Below are 22,151 nucleotides of genomic sequence, written 5' to 3' on the forward strand. Positions count from 1 at the left end.
CAAAAAAGTACTCCAGAGTGTTGTTCAGCATGGGGGTGAGTAGAAAATGAAGGCTAATCATGTTTTGGGTGTACTATTCCTTTAAGCATTATTTATTTTGATCAGTTGGAAAAAATAGTTTTAACACACTTTTAAGTGAGAAAGCTTGCCTCAAATCATAATCTCTGCTCTCAGTTCATCAGGATTTGGACTAAAACATTCTGTTCTTATTGTTGTTGCTGTCGTTATTGTGGCTGAAAATTAATATAACGCGTTCTTTTTAGGTTTGTGGTAAAAACTGCAATTACCAGAATATAAAATAGAATATTTTTCACCACAATGTTTAAGCTTTTTTGTTATTTTAGGTATTTATAAACTGTTTTGCAATAGTTCTTTTAAGAAAATGTTTTAGTGGATTAATAATAATCAGAGCTGTTCTCTTTTCTTTATACATAACAATCCGCTCTCCTGTTTTTTTTTTTACATTTATATGTATTCATTTTTCATATGCTAACAGCTCTGCAGTAGTGATCATGACTTGCATGTAACGTCTTCCTCACAGAAAACCCTTGGATTAACTTTGCTGATTGGTTGAAGCTCCGCTTTAAGCAGCAAAAGTTCTAATTTCTGAACTCCAGTAACAAACGCTCATACGCCCCAACGCTGGGATGCCAGGAAGAACCGTTGCTGGTTTACTTTACATGTAAATCAGATGCTTTAACCATGAAACTTGGAGATATGGACCAAAACAATAACTTCATAAGTTAAATATATCTTGCGATAAAGGATATTTATCTAAAGAGAAAAATATTTTTTTGTTTTTATCAAGTAATTACAAAAAAGGTGCTGCTACATGTGTGGATTTGTTAATTTTGATACTCCTCTACCTCCATAGTTTTAGAGGAAAGTAAAATTGGCAATCATCACCATACAAATAAAATATTATGCAATCTTCCTAAACATAATACCAAATATCCAAATATGTTTTATCAGTCCAAACTGACAACCATTTCCTAGGAATGATAAAGATGTTTTTTGGTACATTTCAAACAAAAACTTGCTTTCTGTTCCAAAACCGGACCATCATTCTGTGAGGGGTTTTGGTCTTGAAACTCTTCCATGGAGGCAATTTTTGCCCAGTGGGAAATGGTGTTGTCTTTAGATCAGAATTGAATAATTTTTGAAAAGGTAAAGGATTGTTTTTTTTTTTTTCTAAGAAGGCCAAGTGACAGATGTTTTGTTTGACTAATCAAATCATTGGTATGTAGAGCAAAATAAATGATAAGGTTTTCATGTCCTATTTCCTTTAGAGATGATGCTTATTCTCCTGCCTTCCATTTTAAGTCCTCCATAGTTAAAGCTGACATGACTGAAGGTTTTCATTTACCACATATAGGACTATCTTGGCTTCATTTTCTCTAAGTCAAACCAAAACTAAAGGAAGTAAGGAATATAAGGAACCAGTTGTCACATTTGCTTTACTCAGGTTTTCACTTTAGTTTACAAAAATCAGCCTCTCACATTTCCCTTTATCTCGGGTTTGGTTCCATGTAATGAGATTTTCCTGGTTTCTGGGACATGCAGGAAATTGTTTCCATGGGGAGGAGATCGCTGGTTTGCTTGCTTGATTCAGGATTAGCAGCTAAGAGTAAAATACTTGTGTGGAATTGAGGTGAAAAGTTTAAATTCTTCTGAGGCCACAGGCAGTACCTCCCATTGAGCCAGTTTTAGCCATCCAGGTCACGATGCTGTTTATGCCCCAGACCTGAACCCTGGATGAACTTGAAGTTAGTGAAAACAAGACAAACATTTTATCACCAAAAACTAGAGAGGCTTTTGGGAGACCTCAGGGAGCTCTGAAAAAAAAAAAAAAAAAAAAAAAAGCCTCAGTTAATATAAGGATGAGACCCACTGGTATTATTTGTAATCCTTTTAATATGTGTTAAAACTCAACACAAAAAGCTGTTTAGATTTGAAATTAAATATTAGATTGTAAATTATTCAAATAGTAATTAAGTAATACATAAAGTAATAGTAATGGTCATATTGTTTGTGTAGGTACAGTATGTAATAAAAGGATAAAATCATGGTACAATAGACAGAAAGACACATTTAGGCTTTATTAAAATGATATAGAAGGCTATTAGAAATGTATCACACATTTTACAATTTTAACTAATTTATACAGAATTGAATGAAAAAAAAACACCAGAATTTTATCTGAATTAATATTGATATTTAATTCTAATTGTCTCTGTCTTTTTACCCAGAGTGCGATTGGAGCTGCAACGCCTGCAAAGGCCCACTAAGAAGCGACTGCCTCCAGTGCATGGAGGGATACGTGCTGCAGGATGGATTGTGCACTCAGGGGTGCTCCCGCGGATTTTACCAGGATGGAGACAGATGCCTCGGTTAGTCCAGACCTAAAGCAAATAAGATCTTCCCTGCAGTGCAGTTGCTGCAACCGAAGCCGAACCTCGTGTTTCATCTTGTTGTTACCACCAGAGGTTGATCTCAGTAACGTTTTCATAATCCACTGATGATTAAAGCAGTAAATCAACAGCTTTGCAGCCAAAAGGAGGAGACTGAACAAGCACCGGAAATTACAATGAGCATGCATCTAAAATCTAACCCCAAGGTTTCCAGACTGGCATTATATTCCTATTACTCTGACACCTGGAAAGTTAGAGCTTCTTAATTCATTTGCTTGCAAATAGGATCATTCTTCTCTGACATTTAAAAATTAAAATGAGGCCTTTCTTTCTTTATTGCTTAGGAGAAATAAACCACAATGTAAGAAAATAAGGCTTAGATTTTTTACAAGAAATTAAGCCCTTAACTTAAATTCAAGTTCATGTGCCAAATCTGATGTTCTTCTTGGATGCAACCTCTAAGACTTGTTTACTTATTCACATCATCAAAACTGGCCCTCCAGGCTGTAGCACAAACACTATCAATATTACAGTCATTAGTTTCATTCCCTATATTTCATAGCGGTTTATGCAAACACTATTTTAAACCACCAGTATGAATGAACTTTGACCAGTTATGATCAATTCTCAGATCTGTAAATCTTTGATAGCAAAAAAAATCATAACAATGTACAGATGATTGAAACAAACTTAACTTTAAGGTTTAAAACAGAAAGCTGCTCCCTTGTCCTTTGTAATACTGCACACGCTTTGTCTTCACATGGAGTCTTTATGCATTTAAATTCTAAACATGGTCTTTATGTAAATAGGCACACACCTTTGAACAAATTACTCTCGTCTTAAAATTACGATAGTGTTAGACGTTCTAAACAACTTTTATGTTAATCAGCCTTTAAAATGTTTTGTTAAATCTCTTCTATTTTGAAGGTTTATTTAGATCATACAATGAAACTTGATCAAAAGATAAAACTGGGAAATGTAGAATATATGACGAATTAAAGATATGAAATGAATCAATTTGAAATGGTGATAAAATTAGCAAATAACAGATTGGCCTTGTTACCACATGTTCATCATTACGTCAGGTTCATAACATGGTCATCATTACGTCATGTTCGTCATCACCTCCAGTTTACATGGATCTAATGATCCCATTTGCCTTTAGACCAATTAATTAAACCTGTAGTTCTTAACTTTGCAAATGAGGAAAGATAGAGAGAACATTTTGTTTCAATATAAACTACTTTGACTTACTTCCTGATACCCCTCCCATAATGAAGGATCTCCATGCCTCCTATTGCAGGCCAAGAAGTGCCATGTTGGTTTGTAGTTTCTTGACCCACATGCAGAGAACCCAATAATCTTGAATAGGAAAACTGCAGGAAGTCAGTTGAACTGTCTGGTTAGTCTGAGAAGAGGACTGGACACGACTGGCTTGATCAAAGAGACGAGAAAAACAGAAGCGCAGAGTGACTGAGCAATGCCTGGGTTTCAAGTGATGAATCTGGAAGAGAGTTTGCGATTAAAAACTTTTAGGTATGGGATTGGCAATTCCAGTTCCTGAGGGCCAGTATCCTGCAACTTTAAGATGTGCCATTGGTTCAACACACCCGAATAAAGTAATTAGATGATTGAGAGGACTGTGGCGGACAATGAAGGAGGGATGAGGTGGCAGGCTTTGGAGAAGTGGTCATAGTGAGGATAGTGGTGAAACCCTTTGATCGTAGTAGTCCAATAATGAAATCTATCCATGGATGTGTAGGGATAGGCAGTGGTTGAAAATAAACACTGGGGGGCTTGGGACTAGCTTTGTAGTGGGCACACACTGGATAGACTAGAACAAGGCCACCAGAATTCATTTTTAAAGTGGGTGAGAGTTCGATTGAGTCCAGGATGGCAGAATCATAAAACCCAGTATGGAGGTTCAGTGCCAGGGTGGGTCTACTGGTCACCCCTTAGTATTGCCTAGACACAGCATCACGTTTTTTTTTTTTCGCTTTTTTTTTTTTTTTTTCGCCTGGACAGTAAAATATGACGACCACAAAATGGGGAAAGAACAGAGCCCACTGTGATCCTCTACGTTTCAGACATTTTGCTTCTTGGAGACAGGACAGATTCTTGTGATCAGTCCACACAATAACAGGATGTTCAGCTCCCTTCAACCAGTGGCGCCACTCTTCAAATGCCATTTTTCCGGCTAATAGCTCTCTATCACCCACATCGTAGTTTTGTTCTGCTTGAGACAAACAGCAAGAAAAGAAGACACATGTATGAAGTTTATTATCATCATCACTGCATTGAAAGGACTGCATCCACCCCTAAATCAGAGACATCATCTTCAAGGACAAACGGTTTTTCCTCTGGCTCAGTCAGAGTTGGGGCATTGGCAAACCCTTTCTTAAGCTCAGAAAAAGCCCATTTCGGCTTCAGTGAAAAAAAATGTAGTTTACCAGATTGTATTGTTTATCTAAAATCCAGTTAATCTTAGAGGTAACAGATTCTACCTGTAAAGAACATAATTGGCAATAAATACTGTACTACTTATGTAAATACTGTATGAAAGGTCCAAAGACATAAGCTAAGTTACAGCGAGATGTTTTCTCTTTTTGTATGTCTGTGTGTTTCAGGCTGCGACGATCACTGTATGAAGTGTGACAGGCCTGGAAACTGCCTGGAATGCCAGCCTCCCTACGCCACTCTGCAGGGACAATGTGTCCTCGAATGTGGCAGAAATTATTTCCTGGACTCCTCCTCTAAAGTCTGCAAGTGTAAGAATTACCACTTCTATACATTTAAAAAATTCAACTTAGCTTTGTTTTATTTCATTTATTAATCTTTTATCTATTATAAGTTAAAATTAAATTTATGTTAAAACATTTGAATTGAATATTAAAGGTTTGTTGTTTTTTAGTAGGTAATGCATAGAATGGAAAGAAATATTGCTTAGCCTTGACCTCTGTTGTTTTTCTACAGCTTGCTCATCGGATTGCGTCCAGTGTGACGGGGTGGGACGCTGCTTAATGTGTCGTGATCAGACATTCCTTATGGAAGGATACTGCACCCCCGACTGTGGACATGGATACTATGCTGATCAGAAGACGAGAGCCTGCCACGGTAATGGCATAATGCCTCTATAAAATCATGTGAAGGAGAGGTTTGTAATTTAAAAAAGAATCAAAGCAATTTGCTACATTCAAAAATAAATGTGCAGGGAAATTCCTATAAGATCAGAAATCTGCTTATTCAGCCCTCCTCTAAACAAGCTGTTATTTTGGCTTTCCATGTCCCTGTCCTTCCGAAGGCTGCAACCCCACACCCTATAACTATGACAACCAGTCAAAGTTCGTAAAGATAGCCTAGGAGCATGAAAAATTAGATTAGATGAAGGCCGTAGCTTGACTAATGGGCTGCTACAGACTGCTCAGGGCAGCTTAATTCCACTTATGACATCATAAAGGGAATGCTTTTGAAACAGCATTTTGAGCACAAATTAGCTCAGAGGTGGAGAAAAGCAATGCAGGTGAAAGGATTTTTTCATTGTTGAACCTTATACGAAGCCTCTAGGCCACATGTGACTGTTAATGCTTAGTGCGTGGAGTCTACGCCCTCTACAGACCTTGCGACCGCTGTTCCTGAGCTAACTCCTCCCGCAAATTCTCATTTTCATTTTGCCAATTTCCCACACCCAAGCCTTATATCTCATCTTCCAGAACATTCACAAACTTCTGCAAGCCAGATCTAGAGGAACGGATGCAAACTGGTTCTACCCACCTGATGAAAGATAATGTCTGATGAAAACTGGACTTTGTATTGTAGTTAAAGTGGTCACTGCATTTCAGATTTACCCTGCTCTCAATTTAGCTGAACAATTACTTCTTCCTGTTGTACGTCTACCCGAACCATTTCATGTCTTGTCTCTAGATAAATTTCTCTGCATATAATCATGCACTGAATTGAACCAGAAAAAAATTCTAATGTCAGGCAATCATATTGAAGAAATATTTTTTATCCTGTTCTCTTCACCCCAATCTCCCAATGTTTTGGGATACTTTTGGCTCACTCTTTATAATCTTCACCTGAACTGGAAAGATGCTCTAATGCCCTTTCTAGGCAATACTGCAATGACCAGGAATCTGATATCTCAATTGTCATTCAACCTTCCTGCATTGTGGGCGCCTTTTTGTCCTTAAAGGAAATAAAGGACCAGGTCCCAGAGGCTGAAGGAGAACATGACCTCCCTATGAGGTTTATGTTCCTGCTTCCATTAGGTCCTGCCTCATTCACGGGCCCACACAGCAAAATTCTACTGCCATCTTGGAATCTACCGAAATCTCACACTCAAACTAAGTTTTATGGTGGCCTTTAATATACAAGGATGTTAAAAGCCAAGTTCTAGCCAATCCAGTGTGTGCCTCCAACCAAGCTACTCACTGGCCCCCCTTTGGTCTCCCTCAACCATTGCCAATCCCTAAATATCCGAGGTTGGATATGCAAAGCCGGATTAACCAAACCCAAACAGATCCATTTTACTTTCTCTTCATCCCTCAAATAAGCAAATCACTAGATCATCAGTTGTTATCAACCATTTCCATCCTGATCATTCTGTTTTCTCCCCTCAGTCCAACCAGAAAGTTCAACTGAATCCCTCCACTTCTCCACTTCCAGATTCCTGTCTTTTTGTAAATAGAAATGTTAAATCAAAAAACTAGTAGCCAAAATGACACTTTCACTGTCTTACATAATTTTATCACTCGTTGGAAGTAATATCAAGCAAATAAAACTAAGGGATTGGCTCATAAATGATGCAGATGATCCAGGGATGTCAATGAAGTATCACATGGCGTGTTGCTTGGCAACAGTAACATTATACTGAGCTTCTAAGGGTAAAACTAATAGCTTAATGCTGCTGGATTAAATCTGAAGAACACTGTTTTTAAATGTAATGCTCACCCCAAAGCAGCATATTTAAATTTGAGGTTTTCTGATAACGCTCTTTATTTAAAAGTTTCTAGCAACTGAGACTACAGCTAATCAGAGCAGACATAATGTATAGGTTTTTGTTATTTGGGAGGTGTGTGCTTTTAGCTGTTGAGCTAATGAGTTCTGCTTAAAGGTCAGTTAGAGTTAAGCTAACAACCACCCGTAGTGTCACATAATAAATATAGTGCATACATAATACCATAAATGGAAAGTTAGTTGCTGTAGTTGTTTTCGTCAAATGAGCTGTGTTTTTGTTGGAAAACTACTTAAATCCCTCAAATATCCTTGTGCTAATCAGTTAAAAGAGTTTCAAATAATAAAAGTCCTCTATAATGTTGTTTGAGCTTTTCAAATGAAGGTATATGTACATAGGTGGGCAGAACAAAGTCCAAAACGTCTTGCATGCAAAAACACATTTTCACCACTCTGATATTTTTATAGTTAAACAATGGCTGCTGTCACTGTGCAGATTAGATCTTTTGAAGAAGAAATTATCAGAAAATGTTTGCATTGTGATCAAAGTAGGTGGAGGAGTTCAATAGTTAAATAAAACATCTGTAATTGTAAATTGTAAAATGATTTATACAATTTTAGGGGGTTAATGAGACAAGTCAGTCAGGAAACCTATAATTTGTGATATATTTAATTAAATAATGATTTTGTGTTTGTTTAACATGAAATTATAGAACAAATCAAATGTGGTAGGGTACAGCTTGCAATAACACTGAAAAGTAAAGCCTATTGTATTGGAAAACTAAGGTCAGTGAAGGGTGAGACGATATGAAATATTTCTTCTCACTAGTGTTCCTTGTAGAGTAATGTGTTTGGATTAAGTCCCAGGCATCAGTTGCCAATTGCAGGAATTTCTTGCCTTTGTGCTTCTGAAATGTCGGTTCAGATGACTGAGTTGTATTAGCCTCATTATCAATATGGGCAAAATAATTAATCATATGACCCAGTTTATGAAAAGAAATGTTGCTAATGTGGTTCTCAACTAATGCTGTTACTCCCAACACTGATCATGTAAGCGTCCAACAGACGGTACATGACTTTGAATTCTATTAGTATAACATTTCTGTAACAAAGGGAGGATGACTGAGTTGCTTCTCTGCTTATATGTACAAAACGTGCTCAGTTTGTGTTTACATAAACACAACACGTCCTTTTTCCATTAAGCTCAGCTCAAATATTGTGCATTATATATTGCAGTTGGATCAACCTAATCGTTTCACATTATTGTGAATTTTTATGTCAGAATTGATGATATTTTGTAGAACTTTATTATAAAAGCAGTGGAATTGCAGATTCACGCATCTGTCAATGTAGACAGCTTATATTAACTGTGTGACATATAGATTTAATTTGTCCTTGTGAGTCACTAAGAATAAAGCTTTGAGTGCACACTTCAGTCACTTATGGGGCCTTACACTTATTTTCTCATTTATCTTTAAATGGATCTCGTGAACCTACAAGCAGCGGTGCCGCAGGCCACCAGGGGAAAGGCTAGGGCTGTAAAACGATTCATGAAATAAATGTGTTAAAGTGTAATCCTAGCAGAAAAAAATATTATTGTGTTTCCTTTGAGATAAATGCTCCTTTCTTCTGAAATAATGAACAGTTTTGGCCTGGAGGCATGAGCTAATTCATGTCTCAAAAAAGAGAAGGAAAGAAAAGGCAGTGAGATTATTTTTGACACACACACAAAAAACTTTTTCTCTAAATTAAAAAGTTTTTCCCATTTGTAAAAATAATTAAATGTCTGAAAGATTGAAATTTAAGAGTGGCTGTTGGCATCATTAGAGAAGATCTAATGAGATTACATCGAAGCATCTGAAGAAGGGGCTGATCTTTAAAAGTTCACGTGTAAAGTTCAGCCAGCTCCAATTAGAGAATGTTTCTAAAATGCCACACCAGCTCCTAGTTGTTTCACACCGATTTTTTTTCCCCCTCTCAATTCATTCCCACCCCTATTTTCAGTGCGCAGCATTTTCTCACCCCTAACACCCACTCATACCCAGTTGCAATTTTCCTTATTAATTTTAACCGTTGAAAAGTTGTTTAAAAAGATACTAATTACAGTAATTACAAGCTTTGTGTTTTGTTGTTTCTTTTTATTGAAGATTATTGAAATTATTTAAATAGATGCATTCCATTATTTAGACACCAATGGTTATGCTTTCATTATGAATGCTCAGAAGTTTTTGATATAATATAATATCTTTTTTATTTCCTGACCAATGGTATGTAGGTGGTCTGTACCCACTCATCCTAACATTTTTTTCTTTAGATAGTGGTATGCAGATTTAGTAATAGACTTTTTGTGATTGCAAAGGTTTAGGTCTAAAGGATTAAGGTTTCAAATCATTAGAGGGTTGCTTTTTAGCTCTGCATTTTCGGTATAAAATATCCATTTTTTTTCTGATCCAATCCGCTGCCGAAACCTGAGCTGAGCATGTCTGCCAACATCCGATACCGATCCGATTCAACTGTTGAATGAATGAATAAATCGATGAATCACATTTTTTGCCATGTTAGTGAAGGCTTTAACCTCGACATAAACAGAGAGTAGCAAATCATGATACATTATATAAATCTAATCTGTTTACTGCACTTTATACTTATTTTATTTTACTTGTACTTTAACCAGTACTGTTTGTTTATACATTTTTATATTGCATTTCTATTGTAATACGTCTAGATGTTACTTTACTTTTTACCTCATTGTGTTGTGACTATCACTATGAGTAAAGCTGCTGCTACACAGCAATTTCCCAACTTGTGATTGAGTCTGTCTGTCTGTCTGTCTGTCTGTCTGTCTGTCTGTCTGTCTGTCTGTCTGTCTGTGTATTATTAAATAATTAGAAAAAAAGAAAGAAAGAAAATTTCTATGTAAAGTTCACTGGATTAGATCTCCAATAACAGATATCAAATCACCGATATCTGTTTCAACTAATGAGGCTATAGTGGAGCTGATGTGCAATCCAGGTATCAGATTTGTCCTCTCAAAATACAAAAAAGTATTTTTGTTGACTCATTCACTGACTTACTGACTGTGTTGAATTGAAGTCACGAATTAAAATAGTGAGGTTGAGTTGGACTGTGGGATGTGTTAATACTTCATCATCTGAGCTCATCTAGCTAATGGGAGTGGCAGCCTAGTGGTTAGGGCATAGAGCTTTGAATCCTAAGGTTGTGAGATCGATCCCCCACAGACTGCCACTCTGGGTCCCTGAGCAAGACCCTTAACCCCACACTGCTCCCTGGGTGCCTCACAATGGCAGCTCACTGCTCCTCAAGGGGATGGGTTAAATGCAGAGAAGTAATTTCCCTCTGGGATTATTAGAGTATATAAAATACAAATAGGCCTAATATGTAGATATTTTTTTTCACAGTGAACCACCACACCCCTGTGCTCCACATCAACGGCTCCCTGCTGGTTCCCATCGGCGGCTCTGCTCCTCTGCTGCCCTCTCTGCTGGAGGTGAGGGATCCAGACAGTCCCTCTGAGAGGATGGTCTTTCAGATTGTTCAGACACCGAAAAATGGACAGTTGGTCCTTTTAATGGAGGAGGAAGCAGGAGAAAACGGAGGAAAAACGAGGCGAGATCTGAACAGAGAAGATACCTTCACATGGGTACAGTTAAAGCTTGGCCGAGTTCACTTCAAGCACCTGAAAAACAAAGCCAGGTAAGGAGTTTTGCAGATTTTAAATATTCAATCTGCCATATTATAAACAAGAAGGGACCTAGCACAAGGAGTAGTTCTGCAAGCAAGCAAAAACACATTATTTCATACTTGTTGGTGATGACCTGAGATACCTTTAAATTGCTGCTGTGCTCATAAAAAAGATTTTTAGGCTCTATTTACATCTCCGACCTTTAGTCCACTTTAAGCAGAGCTGAGTTTGTTTATTCCTTTGGACAGGAAATTCTGTGCAGGTGTAAATAAACTTAAGCAGACCTTGAACTAGACCAAATAGTTGTACTTGATCCACTTTCAAAGAGACTTGGATGCGTTACGCTTCTGAAACATCCTTGATCTGACGGTGAAATACATTTGCCTTTTTGGACTGAATTAAATGTGAATGTAGCACTAAATCATACCTGAGCCTACATCCGTTGCTCACAAATGCTGCTTGAAATTGCTGTGGGTTCTTCCTCATCATGCCTGTTTGGATCCAGCATCAAAATTAACCAAAAATAACTTGAGCTCTTAATTTGCATAGCTATGGAGTTATTTTTGTGTTTTTATTAAGTTGAAGTAAAAAAAAATATCTGAAAGGGGAAAATAGTTTTGAAAAAAATGAAAAGCAAAAACTGATGTTATTTGAGACTGAAGAAAAGGTTTTGAGAGAAAAGATTTTGTTTTAGAATGAATAAAAGATAAATTGACATTTTGAACATGGTTTCTAAGGTAGAAAAAAACTAACTCTAGAAATATATTTTTACTCTCAAATATTGGTCCCTTTTTTGCAATCAGAGGGAGAATATTTCCTCTTAAAAATAGATTTCTCTCTTACAACCTAAGTCTTTGCTCTCACTTCAGGATTTTTCTCTCGATGTGAACCAAATTGATGGCTTACTGGTGATATTAGGTGTGCACAGGGCAGAAAACAGTTTAATAATCTGTTTCCACTTTATACAGCCAAGCCAAATGAGTCAGACATATTTTGCTCTAATATCATTTTAAATAATAATCTAAACCAGCATTGCTCATTTTCATGCTTCCGCTCTCTTTATACCTTCCTGCCAACTCAGCTAATACACCCCTGTCTTCAGGTCACCAGGTTTCAGTGACTGAGGTTCTTTTTGAAGTATTTTATTAAAATGTTTGTAATTATTTACTTATTTCAGTTCATTTAATAATAATATGGAGTTTTTAATTGAATTCCTACTGGAATCAAATGCATAATATTAGAAAAAGTAATAAGTGCATTAATGCCTTCATCATTTTTTTTGTGTGATAACTTAATCAGCACCTATAAATCATAAATTTTGTTGCTTAGACTTACAGGGTAAATTTCCTTTAAAATTCTGCTCTAAATCCAAAAGCTCTTCCCATCCAACAAACTTCAAAGCCTTCAGGCCACTACGGAGGCTTCTTGAACCTTGTAAACTCATTTAGAAAACTATTTGATAAATGCAAGATCTGTGAATTATTATTTCCTGATTGACTACGATACTATATGAAGTAGTTTGTGGAAATATTAAGCCTTACCTCCAGCTCTGAGGGGGGAAAAGCCCATTTAAAGCGAAGAACTGAAGCTAATTGGTTTAAAAGCTCTTGGGTTAGGGATATAATCTAGATCCATCTACATTAAATTACCTTTCATTCTCTGTTACGTTGCCCTGTATTTAAACATGTGTCTTTCTTTTACTGCTCTGATTTGGCCAACCCAAAATAGCAGAGATGGTGGCCTGGGATTATATGACAATAACTGTCCACGTTCGTCCCAGCTACATGCTAAGTAGCACTCTGTGTGTACAACACAACAATAAAAGTTGTCTAAGTCTATGCGTCATAGCATAAAACCTGACAACTCTCATCTCTCATCCTTTGAGGAACTGTTGCTATGAACTTTGTGATTAACTTCACCTTCTCAGAATTAAAGGAAGCTTTGAAAAAGTGAGATTTCTGATTTATGACAGTAGTTAGGTTAATCTGTATGACCTCAGTCTGCTGGTTTCTTATGTTTGGCGCATTTTAAAGTATTTCCTTTAAGTGTGACATAGAGATAGGATGCATGGCTATATTGTAAGTTACTTAGCTTTACCCCTGAGGGAGCAGAAAGCACATTTAAAATGATGCCTTGACAATAAACTGTCTTGGTGACACAAATCAATACTTCTAACCTCTCAAAACCCACCGGGTTTCCCGCAACCTGTTTTAAAGCGTTTACAACTAATACATCAGAATGCATGAAACTGACACTGGTAAAATGTTTACCAATATAGACATGTTAGACATTGTTGGAAATATTATATCTCCAAACATTTCAACCATTAAGTTCGTTTTAGACACAGCGAGCACCAAAGAACATTTAACACAGATATAGCAGCATGTTAAAATGTAAACATGACAAAGCAGCCACAACAAGCAAGCATGCCTTTATTACTGCTGTTAAAAAAAGATTTTAAAAAACAACTCTGAGTCATGTTTGAACTGATGCAGCTTGGTCTGTGTTTTACAGACCTTTTTTCATGTATATATTCAGAAAGTAGAAGGTGTTAGCTTTCAAATAATGTATCACACATGTAATTTGGGCTTACAGTTCATAAGTTATTTGCTTTTCCATTAGGGCATGCAAAATAGGCAAGAATTTCCCAAAATGATGTGGATGTTGAGAGGTTCTATGTAAGTTTTGGTATTCTTGAAAATATGGATACAAAGTCAAATTCAGAAAATAAGCTTTGACATCCTTTGAGTAAAAATCGTCCATGTTGTTGCCATGAAAATAGATTTTATCCCTCAGTGCTGTTAGAGGCCAATCTGTGAGCCGTAGGGGGAAAAAAACATCATAATTGTTCACATGTTCTTATGTGTTTATGACATAACAATACTGCCACTTAACGTGTTGCTATGGAACCAAATTTTAAAGAAGTGTAAAAAATGTCACCACACCCTTTTAGGTAAGAAACTCTTTGAGAAGGAATTTAACTGTCTTTCTGGCTTTTAAATTAACTTAAAAGTTTTTATATATGTCATTTAAACCAAAAACAAAAAGTACACCTCATTAGTTTCATTGTGCAGTATATAAATCCATTTCTATAAGCCTATATGTAAGTAGAGTGGGTATCCATCTATCAGATTTTTTTAAAATAAAATTCAGCAATATTTGTAAGGGTTTTTCTTTTTCTTTTTTTTTCTTTTGACCCTAATCTATTTACATAGAGAGCGCTAAGCAGCAGGGATCAAAGTGACTGTGTAGTCTCTTTATAGCCCAGCCATCGGGCGGTTTTTGGAATGCTGCAGCGGCCCTAAAATAAGTCTGTGCTGTTCTGGACTCCAGTGTCTATTTATCCAGTCACCTAATGAACAGTTTATTCAATTGTAATGCAGCTGGTGTGGCCTAATATAGCAGAGAGCCAAAAAATGAAGAGAATATGAACTGTTGCCTGGTTTAAGGCTTTTAGATTAATAGAGACATTAAAATGAAAGCTCCCCAATAAGATTAAATCGACTTATTACTGCCATATTTTTCAAATTATATGGAGTGCTGGATATTGCTTGCAGACTCAAAGCTGTAAACAGCTTTTTAAAACTATCTACATCCACTGTTTAGACCTGCATGCTTTCATTTGGCTTCTCGTTTCTTTTTAAGGGACACAGCGATGGTTCAGAATAGCTTTTAAAATAATTAGTCTGAAAGCCATCTATTAATACTTTGTTAAATGTAATGGTTAAAGGCTTCAAATTTACATTATCACCATGTCATCAATTTTTTTGAATGTGAATATATTAAGCATTTTATGTGTTGCAATTTTGATATTTTTCAAGAAACTTTCAGAAGCTGAAACATTTAGGAGGAAAACAGATTGAATTTCTTTTTTTCTCTCTTTTTTATTCTTCTGTCAGAATGTGGATTTAAAGAAAGTCATTTCTTTATTCTGCTTTAACCTTTTAAAACTATGTTTAATGTGCTGAGTCATAGTTCTGTAGGGGATAAAAGCAACGTGGGGACCTGAAACGGACTGTAGAAATATAAAATGGCACAGAGGGGATGTGGTGTAAGAGCTTCAAATTTCAGTAGAAGAAAAAGAGAAACAATAAATCGAGAGCTTGAATATACAGATGAGATGGTTAGAAACGGTCTGTGATGCTGCATGGAGTAATTAAGAGGTGCAGCTGCATAACTTTGTTTAAAGACCAAAATAACAACAAAGACCCCTAAAGTAAAATGTCCCTTATTCCAATTTTTTTATGTGCCTTTCACGGTTCATTTAAAAATACTGAAATTTCCACACTGGAAAAACGATCCAGAAATAAAAAAAAATGTCTTAAGTTAAGTGTATCTACCCTTAATTTGAGTAGGGAAAAGAGATAGTTTGCCAATAGAATGATTATTTCTACTCTTAAGATAAGATATTTTGATAATATACACTTGAAATAAGACAATACAATTGTGTTTTTTTTATTTTAAATGTAAATTTTCTTGTTCCATTGGCAAAATATCTCTTTTACCTCCTCTGTCCAAGAAAAAAAAGCACTTTCTTTTAAGAAAACAATGACTTATCTAGATTTCAATTTTTTTTTCCTGATGCATATTATTTTCCTTGTGTTTTTCTTAAAATAATCCCTAAAAAAATAATAATTTAAATATTGTTAGTTTGTATACATTGTCTTTTTTGAAAGCATTCCTAATCTAAACATTATTTTTAGATGAGAAAATCTTCAAGTACCCTTACCACATCTGAGTTGAATTTTTCTATGTGTTTATTAATGCATCATAGGTTGATTTGGCTCCCTACACAGCACTTTGAAACGCCTGGGTAGAGTTTTTGGGTGACACGTCTCCAAGGTGCTGTCCTTCAGATATTTATTCTGACCGTCTCCTCCTTGCTTGACAAATTACCCAATAAACTTTCATCCAGTGAGCTCACATTTCAGCTGGAGACTGTCCTATCACTACTTTTAATGTCGTCTTGAGTGGTCATTGTGTTATGCATGATTTATTCCAACCTGCTGGGTCACTTGGTGCTCAGACTGACTGATTCCAAGCTCTAGCTCCAGGGAGCTGAGGCTAATAAACCTTTAATGATGAGGCCGGATGGTGACACATTACGGATGAGGGCAGGTGTGCTGAGATGGGCTACTGTCCTCATCTCCTCTCCAGCAGGGTGATTAGGTCTAATCACCCACACTGTTAGCCTCAGCTGACTCATTTCCATTTACCCCGCGGTTTAAAGGCTGTGCCTGTCCTGATCAGTCAGGGTAATATCACGTATCTAAACCAAACTGCTGTTGGAATCATTTGCTTTTCAGTTGTTCATAATGTCCTCCTCCCCTTTTTTAGGACTGGTGAGTTTATCTTACGTGTTGCAGACCCCCAGATGTTTTCCCAACCAGCTACAGTTCAACTTCAGGCCGTATCCATGCAGGTAAACAGTAACTCTCTTCATTTATTGAGCCGTCTGATACTAAGGTACTAAAAAGCAACATTCACACTGCAGGCATTAATGCTCAATTCTGTTTTTTTGTGAAATCCATTATTTTGCACTGTCGTTCACATATGCAACTTTTATGTGATCTCCCTTGTGAACTGCGTTTGTACAACTTAATGAGGTCACAAGTAGCGAGCATGCTCTTTGTTTGTGGAAGTAAACATGGATGGTAATACTGGGGGGCATCTTGTGATCTTTAATTTATTTTCTAAGTTGAGGCAGCACAATATCTCCTGAATTTTTATTATATCAGAACCCTTACTTTCTCCATTGGTAACTCTCTGCTTTATTATCTGCCATGGTTATTGTTTTTCATCCATCTTTCGCAAACTAGGACACAGAATTGTTGAATAATAATGACTTTGGGGTGGATGAATGCAAACTAGCCGTACAGACATAGGTCACATCAAATAGGGTCAAATAGCCAAGTGACCTGGGATGCATTTGGAAAAAAAACCTGACCTATGTTGTTCAGATGGTCATGAAAAGGTCAGATACAGGTTGAATATGGGCAAAAAAAAGGTCTGATTTGGGTCGTTTCAGTCTGCAGTGTGATCGCAGCCTAAGTGAGAAATTGCAGCTTCAATGGCTTTTGTCTAGATACACTGCTCAAAAAATAAAGGGAACACATAAAGAACACATTATAACTTTAACCTTCTATGAAATCAAACTGTCCACTTAGGAAGCATGATTGTGTGCATGTTTCTGCACAAACGGTTTGAAACCGACTCCATAAGGATGCAGCATCCTTCAGCATAACCGGTTTGGCAGTGGGTAGGTAATGGTGTGGAGGGGCATTTCTTTAGAGGGCCTCACAACCCTCCATGTGTTCACTAGGGGTAGCATGACTGCCATTAGGTACAGAGATTAGGTCCTCAGACCCCTTGTGAGAGCATATGGTGGTGCAGTTGGCCCTGCAGGACAATGCTAGACCCCGCTGGAGTGTGTCAGTACTTCCTGCGTGAGACATCATCTCTCGATCCATCCACTAATGTCACATCTCACCACAGACTGTCCAGGAGTTGGCAGATGCTTTAGTCCAGGTCTGGGAAGAGACCATCAGGAGCCCATCCACTTCATTAGAAGCATGCCCAGGCATTGTAGGGAGGTCATACAGGCACATGGAGGCCCACACCACAATACTGAGCCTCATTTTGACCTGTTTTAAAGACATTGTGTCATGATCGAGGTGTTTGTATGGAGGACCCAAACGCAGAGACCGGTAGGCAGAGGTGAAATAAGTTCTGTTTATTCAGGTTAACAGATCCAGGGGCAGGAATCAGAGTCCAACAGAAAATTACAGACGTACCAGAACCAGGAGACATCAGAGGTAAACCAAAACTAGAAGCCAGGGAGAGACGAGGAACACAGACAGAAGTTAGACGAGGATCCAGCAAACAGGAACTGAAGAGGGAGGGCTTTTAAAGGGGACAGAGACAAAGAGAGAGCTGACGAGGAAATTGACAACTGGTGCAAGGCAGGACAGAGAAACAGAGCAAATGAGGACACAAGAGGGCAGAAGAGGACAACAAATGGATAACCAAGAAAAACAGGAACAAACAGACCAAGACCCTGACACATTGCATCAAAGTTGGATCAGCCTGTAATTAGTTTTTCCACTTTATTTGGTGTGTGACTCCAAATCCAGGCCTGGATTGGTTAATAGATTTGATTATTTTTGTGTGTTTCTGTTGTCAACACATTTTACTTTATACAGAACAAAGTATTCAGTGAGAATATTTCATTCATATATGGATTGATTTTGTTGATCCAATTCAGTGTCCTTCTATATTTGGGGACATTTTTTATTTTTCTTAAAAATACTAAGAAGCAAAAATAATATTTTCTTGCTATAAAAGGTCACAGTTAATAGTTAGACACACAAAAAGAACACAAAAGCACTGGTCCTGAATTATTCTAAGATTTTTTTATTTTTTATTTTTTTTTCAAGACCGCATTGCCTTGAGTCCTTCCTCACTCTTTAGAGCTGGAACTCAGCAACCAGTGAGCTATTTCTCGAACCTTATGTTTGAGTTAGAAAGATGTAAAGCAAATAAAAAACAAGTTAACAACAATTTTTTTATTTCTTACTGTGTATCTTTATTTGATTTGCTAAATGGCAGATATTCAAATTCTTTTAAGAAAGAACTAAAATATGAAAACTGTTCTGACTTTTAGGTTTGAGTGTTGTTATCCATTAAGGTTTTTGTTTTTTTCTTCAGTTTAACCAGTCTCATTTCTTTATTTTGCCATCTTCTTTTCTTAATTGTCAATTTAAAAACTTGAATAACAATTTAAACATGTCTGCAGATAATTTCAAAGTTTGCAAGTTTGCTCTTCAGGAAAAGCGAACATTTTTTGAGCGTTTCAGGTTATTCTCCAATTTTATAAGACAGCAGAAAGACAGAAAACCAGTCTGAACTGTGTATAGATACTGTTGAAGCCTTGAAATTTGCTCTAAAGTGAAGCTTATATTTTCTTGAAAGTAACTGCAGTGTCTGCTTTTATTTCAAAGCTGATTGCTACTGAAGTGGCCTCACATCAGAATCTTGTTCGATTTTAAGAGACGGTTTCTGAGAAGTGAGCTCTGCTGTGAGAGCTCTCTATGCTCTAGTGTATTTGTTTTGATAGAAGTCACTGGCACCTTTCTGCGAGAAGAGAAGGGAGTTTTAACCCCATCACAAACCCGACAATTTGTTTTAACTGAAGCGGCCTTTCTGCAGCAACGCACGTGAGCTGTGGCATTTTGAGCTGCACACCTCTCCTGTGCAGGATAAAAGGTTGGCTCTCCCACCTGCCTCTGCCTCTGATTGTTTTCCTTTGCCTCAAGGGGGGATATTTCAGCAGTTTCTTTAGATTGCAGGCGTGTCTTAGCATGATTCAAAGCCTTCCATGCTACCACTCCTAGGTACCAGCAGCATGTTTCATTGTGTGCAGCAGAGGAGGGAGAACAGAGATCTAGGTCGGCGCCAGTGTCGGTTATCTGTCTGATGAACCCACCCAGAAATAGGCACAATTGTTGCTCTGAATAGTTTCTGGGAGGTCTTTAAGTGTCATATAATATCAATTTTAGGGCTAACATATTCTCTATACTTTGTCTTTACATAAAGTTATTGATGTCTTAAATTTGAACACACTAATTCACTGCTTCTTCAATCAACATTTTATTTCCTTGCTCTATGCTTTGTTGTTCTGAATAAGAAATTTAGGTGTTATTGATTAATCCCTGCAGGATAAAAAACAAACATTACTTCAATTCTGCACTCATTGGGCCTGAGACAGGAAGAGGAACGGTTTTATTATTTATGCTGCAAAACACCTTAAATAACCCACTATTCACCCATTAGGCCTATGGTTTTAAGTTGCACTTAAAGGTTTATTGAAAGTTTTAGATAATTACTGACTGAACTAGAGTTAAAGGCAAACATGCAGGTAGAAAGTATGAGAGGGCGAATGTGGGCTGAAAAGTTTGGTGGCAGACAAATACAGTCCAGGGCGTGACCAGAGTCAGAAGATGAGTGTGCATACAATCAAGTGATGTTTTGAGATTAGCCAGGCCTTAGATGCGTTTGTCGAGTAGTTGAGGGGGCATTTCCACAAAGAGGGTATCGAAGCTTGCTTCATGTAGGGGAGGAACCAAAATCAATGATGTCCTAAGCCTCGCGACCACAAAATCATGTGACCGCTTCGGGAAGTGGTTCAGATCGCCCTCGAACTTCAACAGGCATTTAAACAGCCTCAGTATTCAGTCAAGATGTTGGAGTTTGTAGGAGAGTTACAGTCAGTTGACTGTTTGGATAGATTTTGGATATACTCTAAGAATAGGTCTTTGGTTCCGGCTGTAATATTAATATTAATTTTTATTATATTTTTAAGAGATAGAGGTGATAGTGGTGTTACAAAGGGAGTTTAACCTTCACACAGAGGGTTATTGCTTCGAGTTCTGGCCTCAGCTTTTGAAAATTACTAAACTACTTAACCAGTATTTTGGTCAAAGTGACCAATTTGTATTGGTTTCTCTTTTAACAATATAGATTAGGTAAAAACACTACCAAATTAGACTGGTTGTTTTAACCAAAAGATTGGTTGAACACAAATTCCAACTAGATTAAAACCAAAAACTGTGGAAAAACTGATATTTTGAATAAAAATGACCAATACATTTCATTTTGCTCATCATTGACCAAGTTGCACAAGCACTTTTAATGTCTTCTTGAGCTTATGTCAATAAAATGACAGAAAACAAATAGTGTACCTTAAAAGATTATTTTTTTAGACAATTTAAACACACAAAACTTTACAAAATATTTTATTATAAACATCAGTCATTAACAATTTCAAAGGGAATTAAAAGAAATAAAAATAAATTAAAAAAACAAGCAAAACCATTGCAGACATCACAGATTATATTGATAACTATAGTTATGAACAACACTAGTAGGTGGTGTCATGTTCACATGATGTTTCATAAACTGTGTGGTTCATTGAATCAATTTGGCCTGAATGTTCAATGCCTCATGCGGCTTCATCTCACCATCACTAACATAACAACTAGAATGGATCTCGTGCGGGCAAGGAGACATTCTGGCAGAGACTGACAGAGAGATAGTAATAGTCATGATCACAGCTGGGAGGTTTAGGACAGAGGCAGGTGTATCTGCCACCCTATTTAACAGAGAGAAGCCAATCAGAGAGTGATAAGCTTACAGCCAGCCCAAAAAAAGCATTTTATATATTAATCAATTCCAACGATTTTACGTCTGTGAGCACATAAAAATCATGGAAGAATGCTTTGATGCAATCAATGTGGTTCGTTTAACAGTTTCTTTACTTTTTTTAAAACTTCGCCTCATCAAATCTGCAATACATTTTCTTTTTTGTGCCTTTATAGAAATAGTAATGATGTCTGATTCAGTTAAAAAGAAATCAGCAGGACAGACTTTGAAGAAAACAGAAAATTGTTTTTGGTCATAAAAAGCCTGAGCAGTGGGTTACTACAAATGATACAGGGAATCAATAGTTACTGTTCAAAAGAATTTTTTAACAGGATTTCATCCAGACCCTGCAGACTTATGATAGAGTTCTGGTCATAAAACAATCTTAAAACTGCATGTTTTAAGCAACTCAGATCAATGTATTGCTGTTATGTTATCGTCAGGGCATCTTCTTCATCATGGAGGAGTTTATATTTCTCCAGGTTTGCTTGAAAAACGGTAAATCATCATCAAAGTGTTATGACGCATGCTTTGTACTCTAGGAAAGCTCTAAGCTTTGGTAATCTAGTCGTAAAGATACTCCAGTCACAAAACAGATCTGCAAAAAAATATTTGACCTGCTTAAGATATGAGATAAATATTCTTATTATTTTTACAATTTCTTGAGGCTTAAACCTGAATTCTTGTGCTTTAAATGGTACAAAATTTACGTTAGAACTTGCAGAAAACGCGGTAAATAGATCTTGGTTTTAGTCGTCCTCGATCAAAGATGTTCAGCACACCAGCTTTTTTTAATGCATCTTTTTTGACTCCTTTAATAAGAAAAGGCTGGGGCAGGTCCGCCAGGCAAGGAATGCAGCATGTTGGACACATGCTCTTCATCC

The 22,151-nt window shown here is 36.9% G+C and overlaps 1 protein-coding gene across 1 annotated transcript in view; it reads left to right on the forward strand.

The window, feature by feature from the left end:
• fras1 (Fraser extracellular matrix complex subunit 1) overlaps nucleotides 1-22,151 on the forward strand; it is a 352,266-nt gene that overhangs the window by 221,027 nt on the left and 109,088 nt on the right. The window contains exons 22-26 of the mRNA XM_015373599.1: nucleotides 2,250-2,390; nucleotides 5,039-5,179; nucleotides 5,385-5,525; nucleotides 10,784-11,078; nucleotides 16,405-16,489. Of these exons, the coding sequence (XP_015229085.1) occupies nucleotides 2,250-2,390; nucleotides 5,039-5,179; nucleotides 5,385-5,525; nucleotides 10,784-11,078; nucleotides 16,405-16,489 (803 nt within the window). The remainder of the gene's footprint in view (nucleotides 1-2,249; nucleotides 2,391-5,038; nucleotides 5,180-5,384; nucleotides 5,526-10,783; nucleotides 11,079-16,404; nucleotides 16,490-22,151) is intronic.

This window comes from Cyprinodon variegatus, unplaced genomic scaffold, assembly GCF_000732505.1.
Source record: "Cyprinodon variegatus isolate N-32 unplaced genomic scaffold, C_variegatus-1.0 Scaffold89, whole genome shotgun sequence".
Classification (NCBI taxonomy): Eukaryota; Metazoa; Chordata; class Actinopteri; order Cyprinodontiformes; family Cyprinodontidae; genus Cyprinodon; species Cyprinodon variegatus.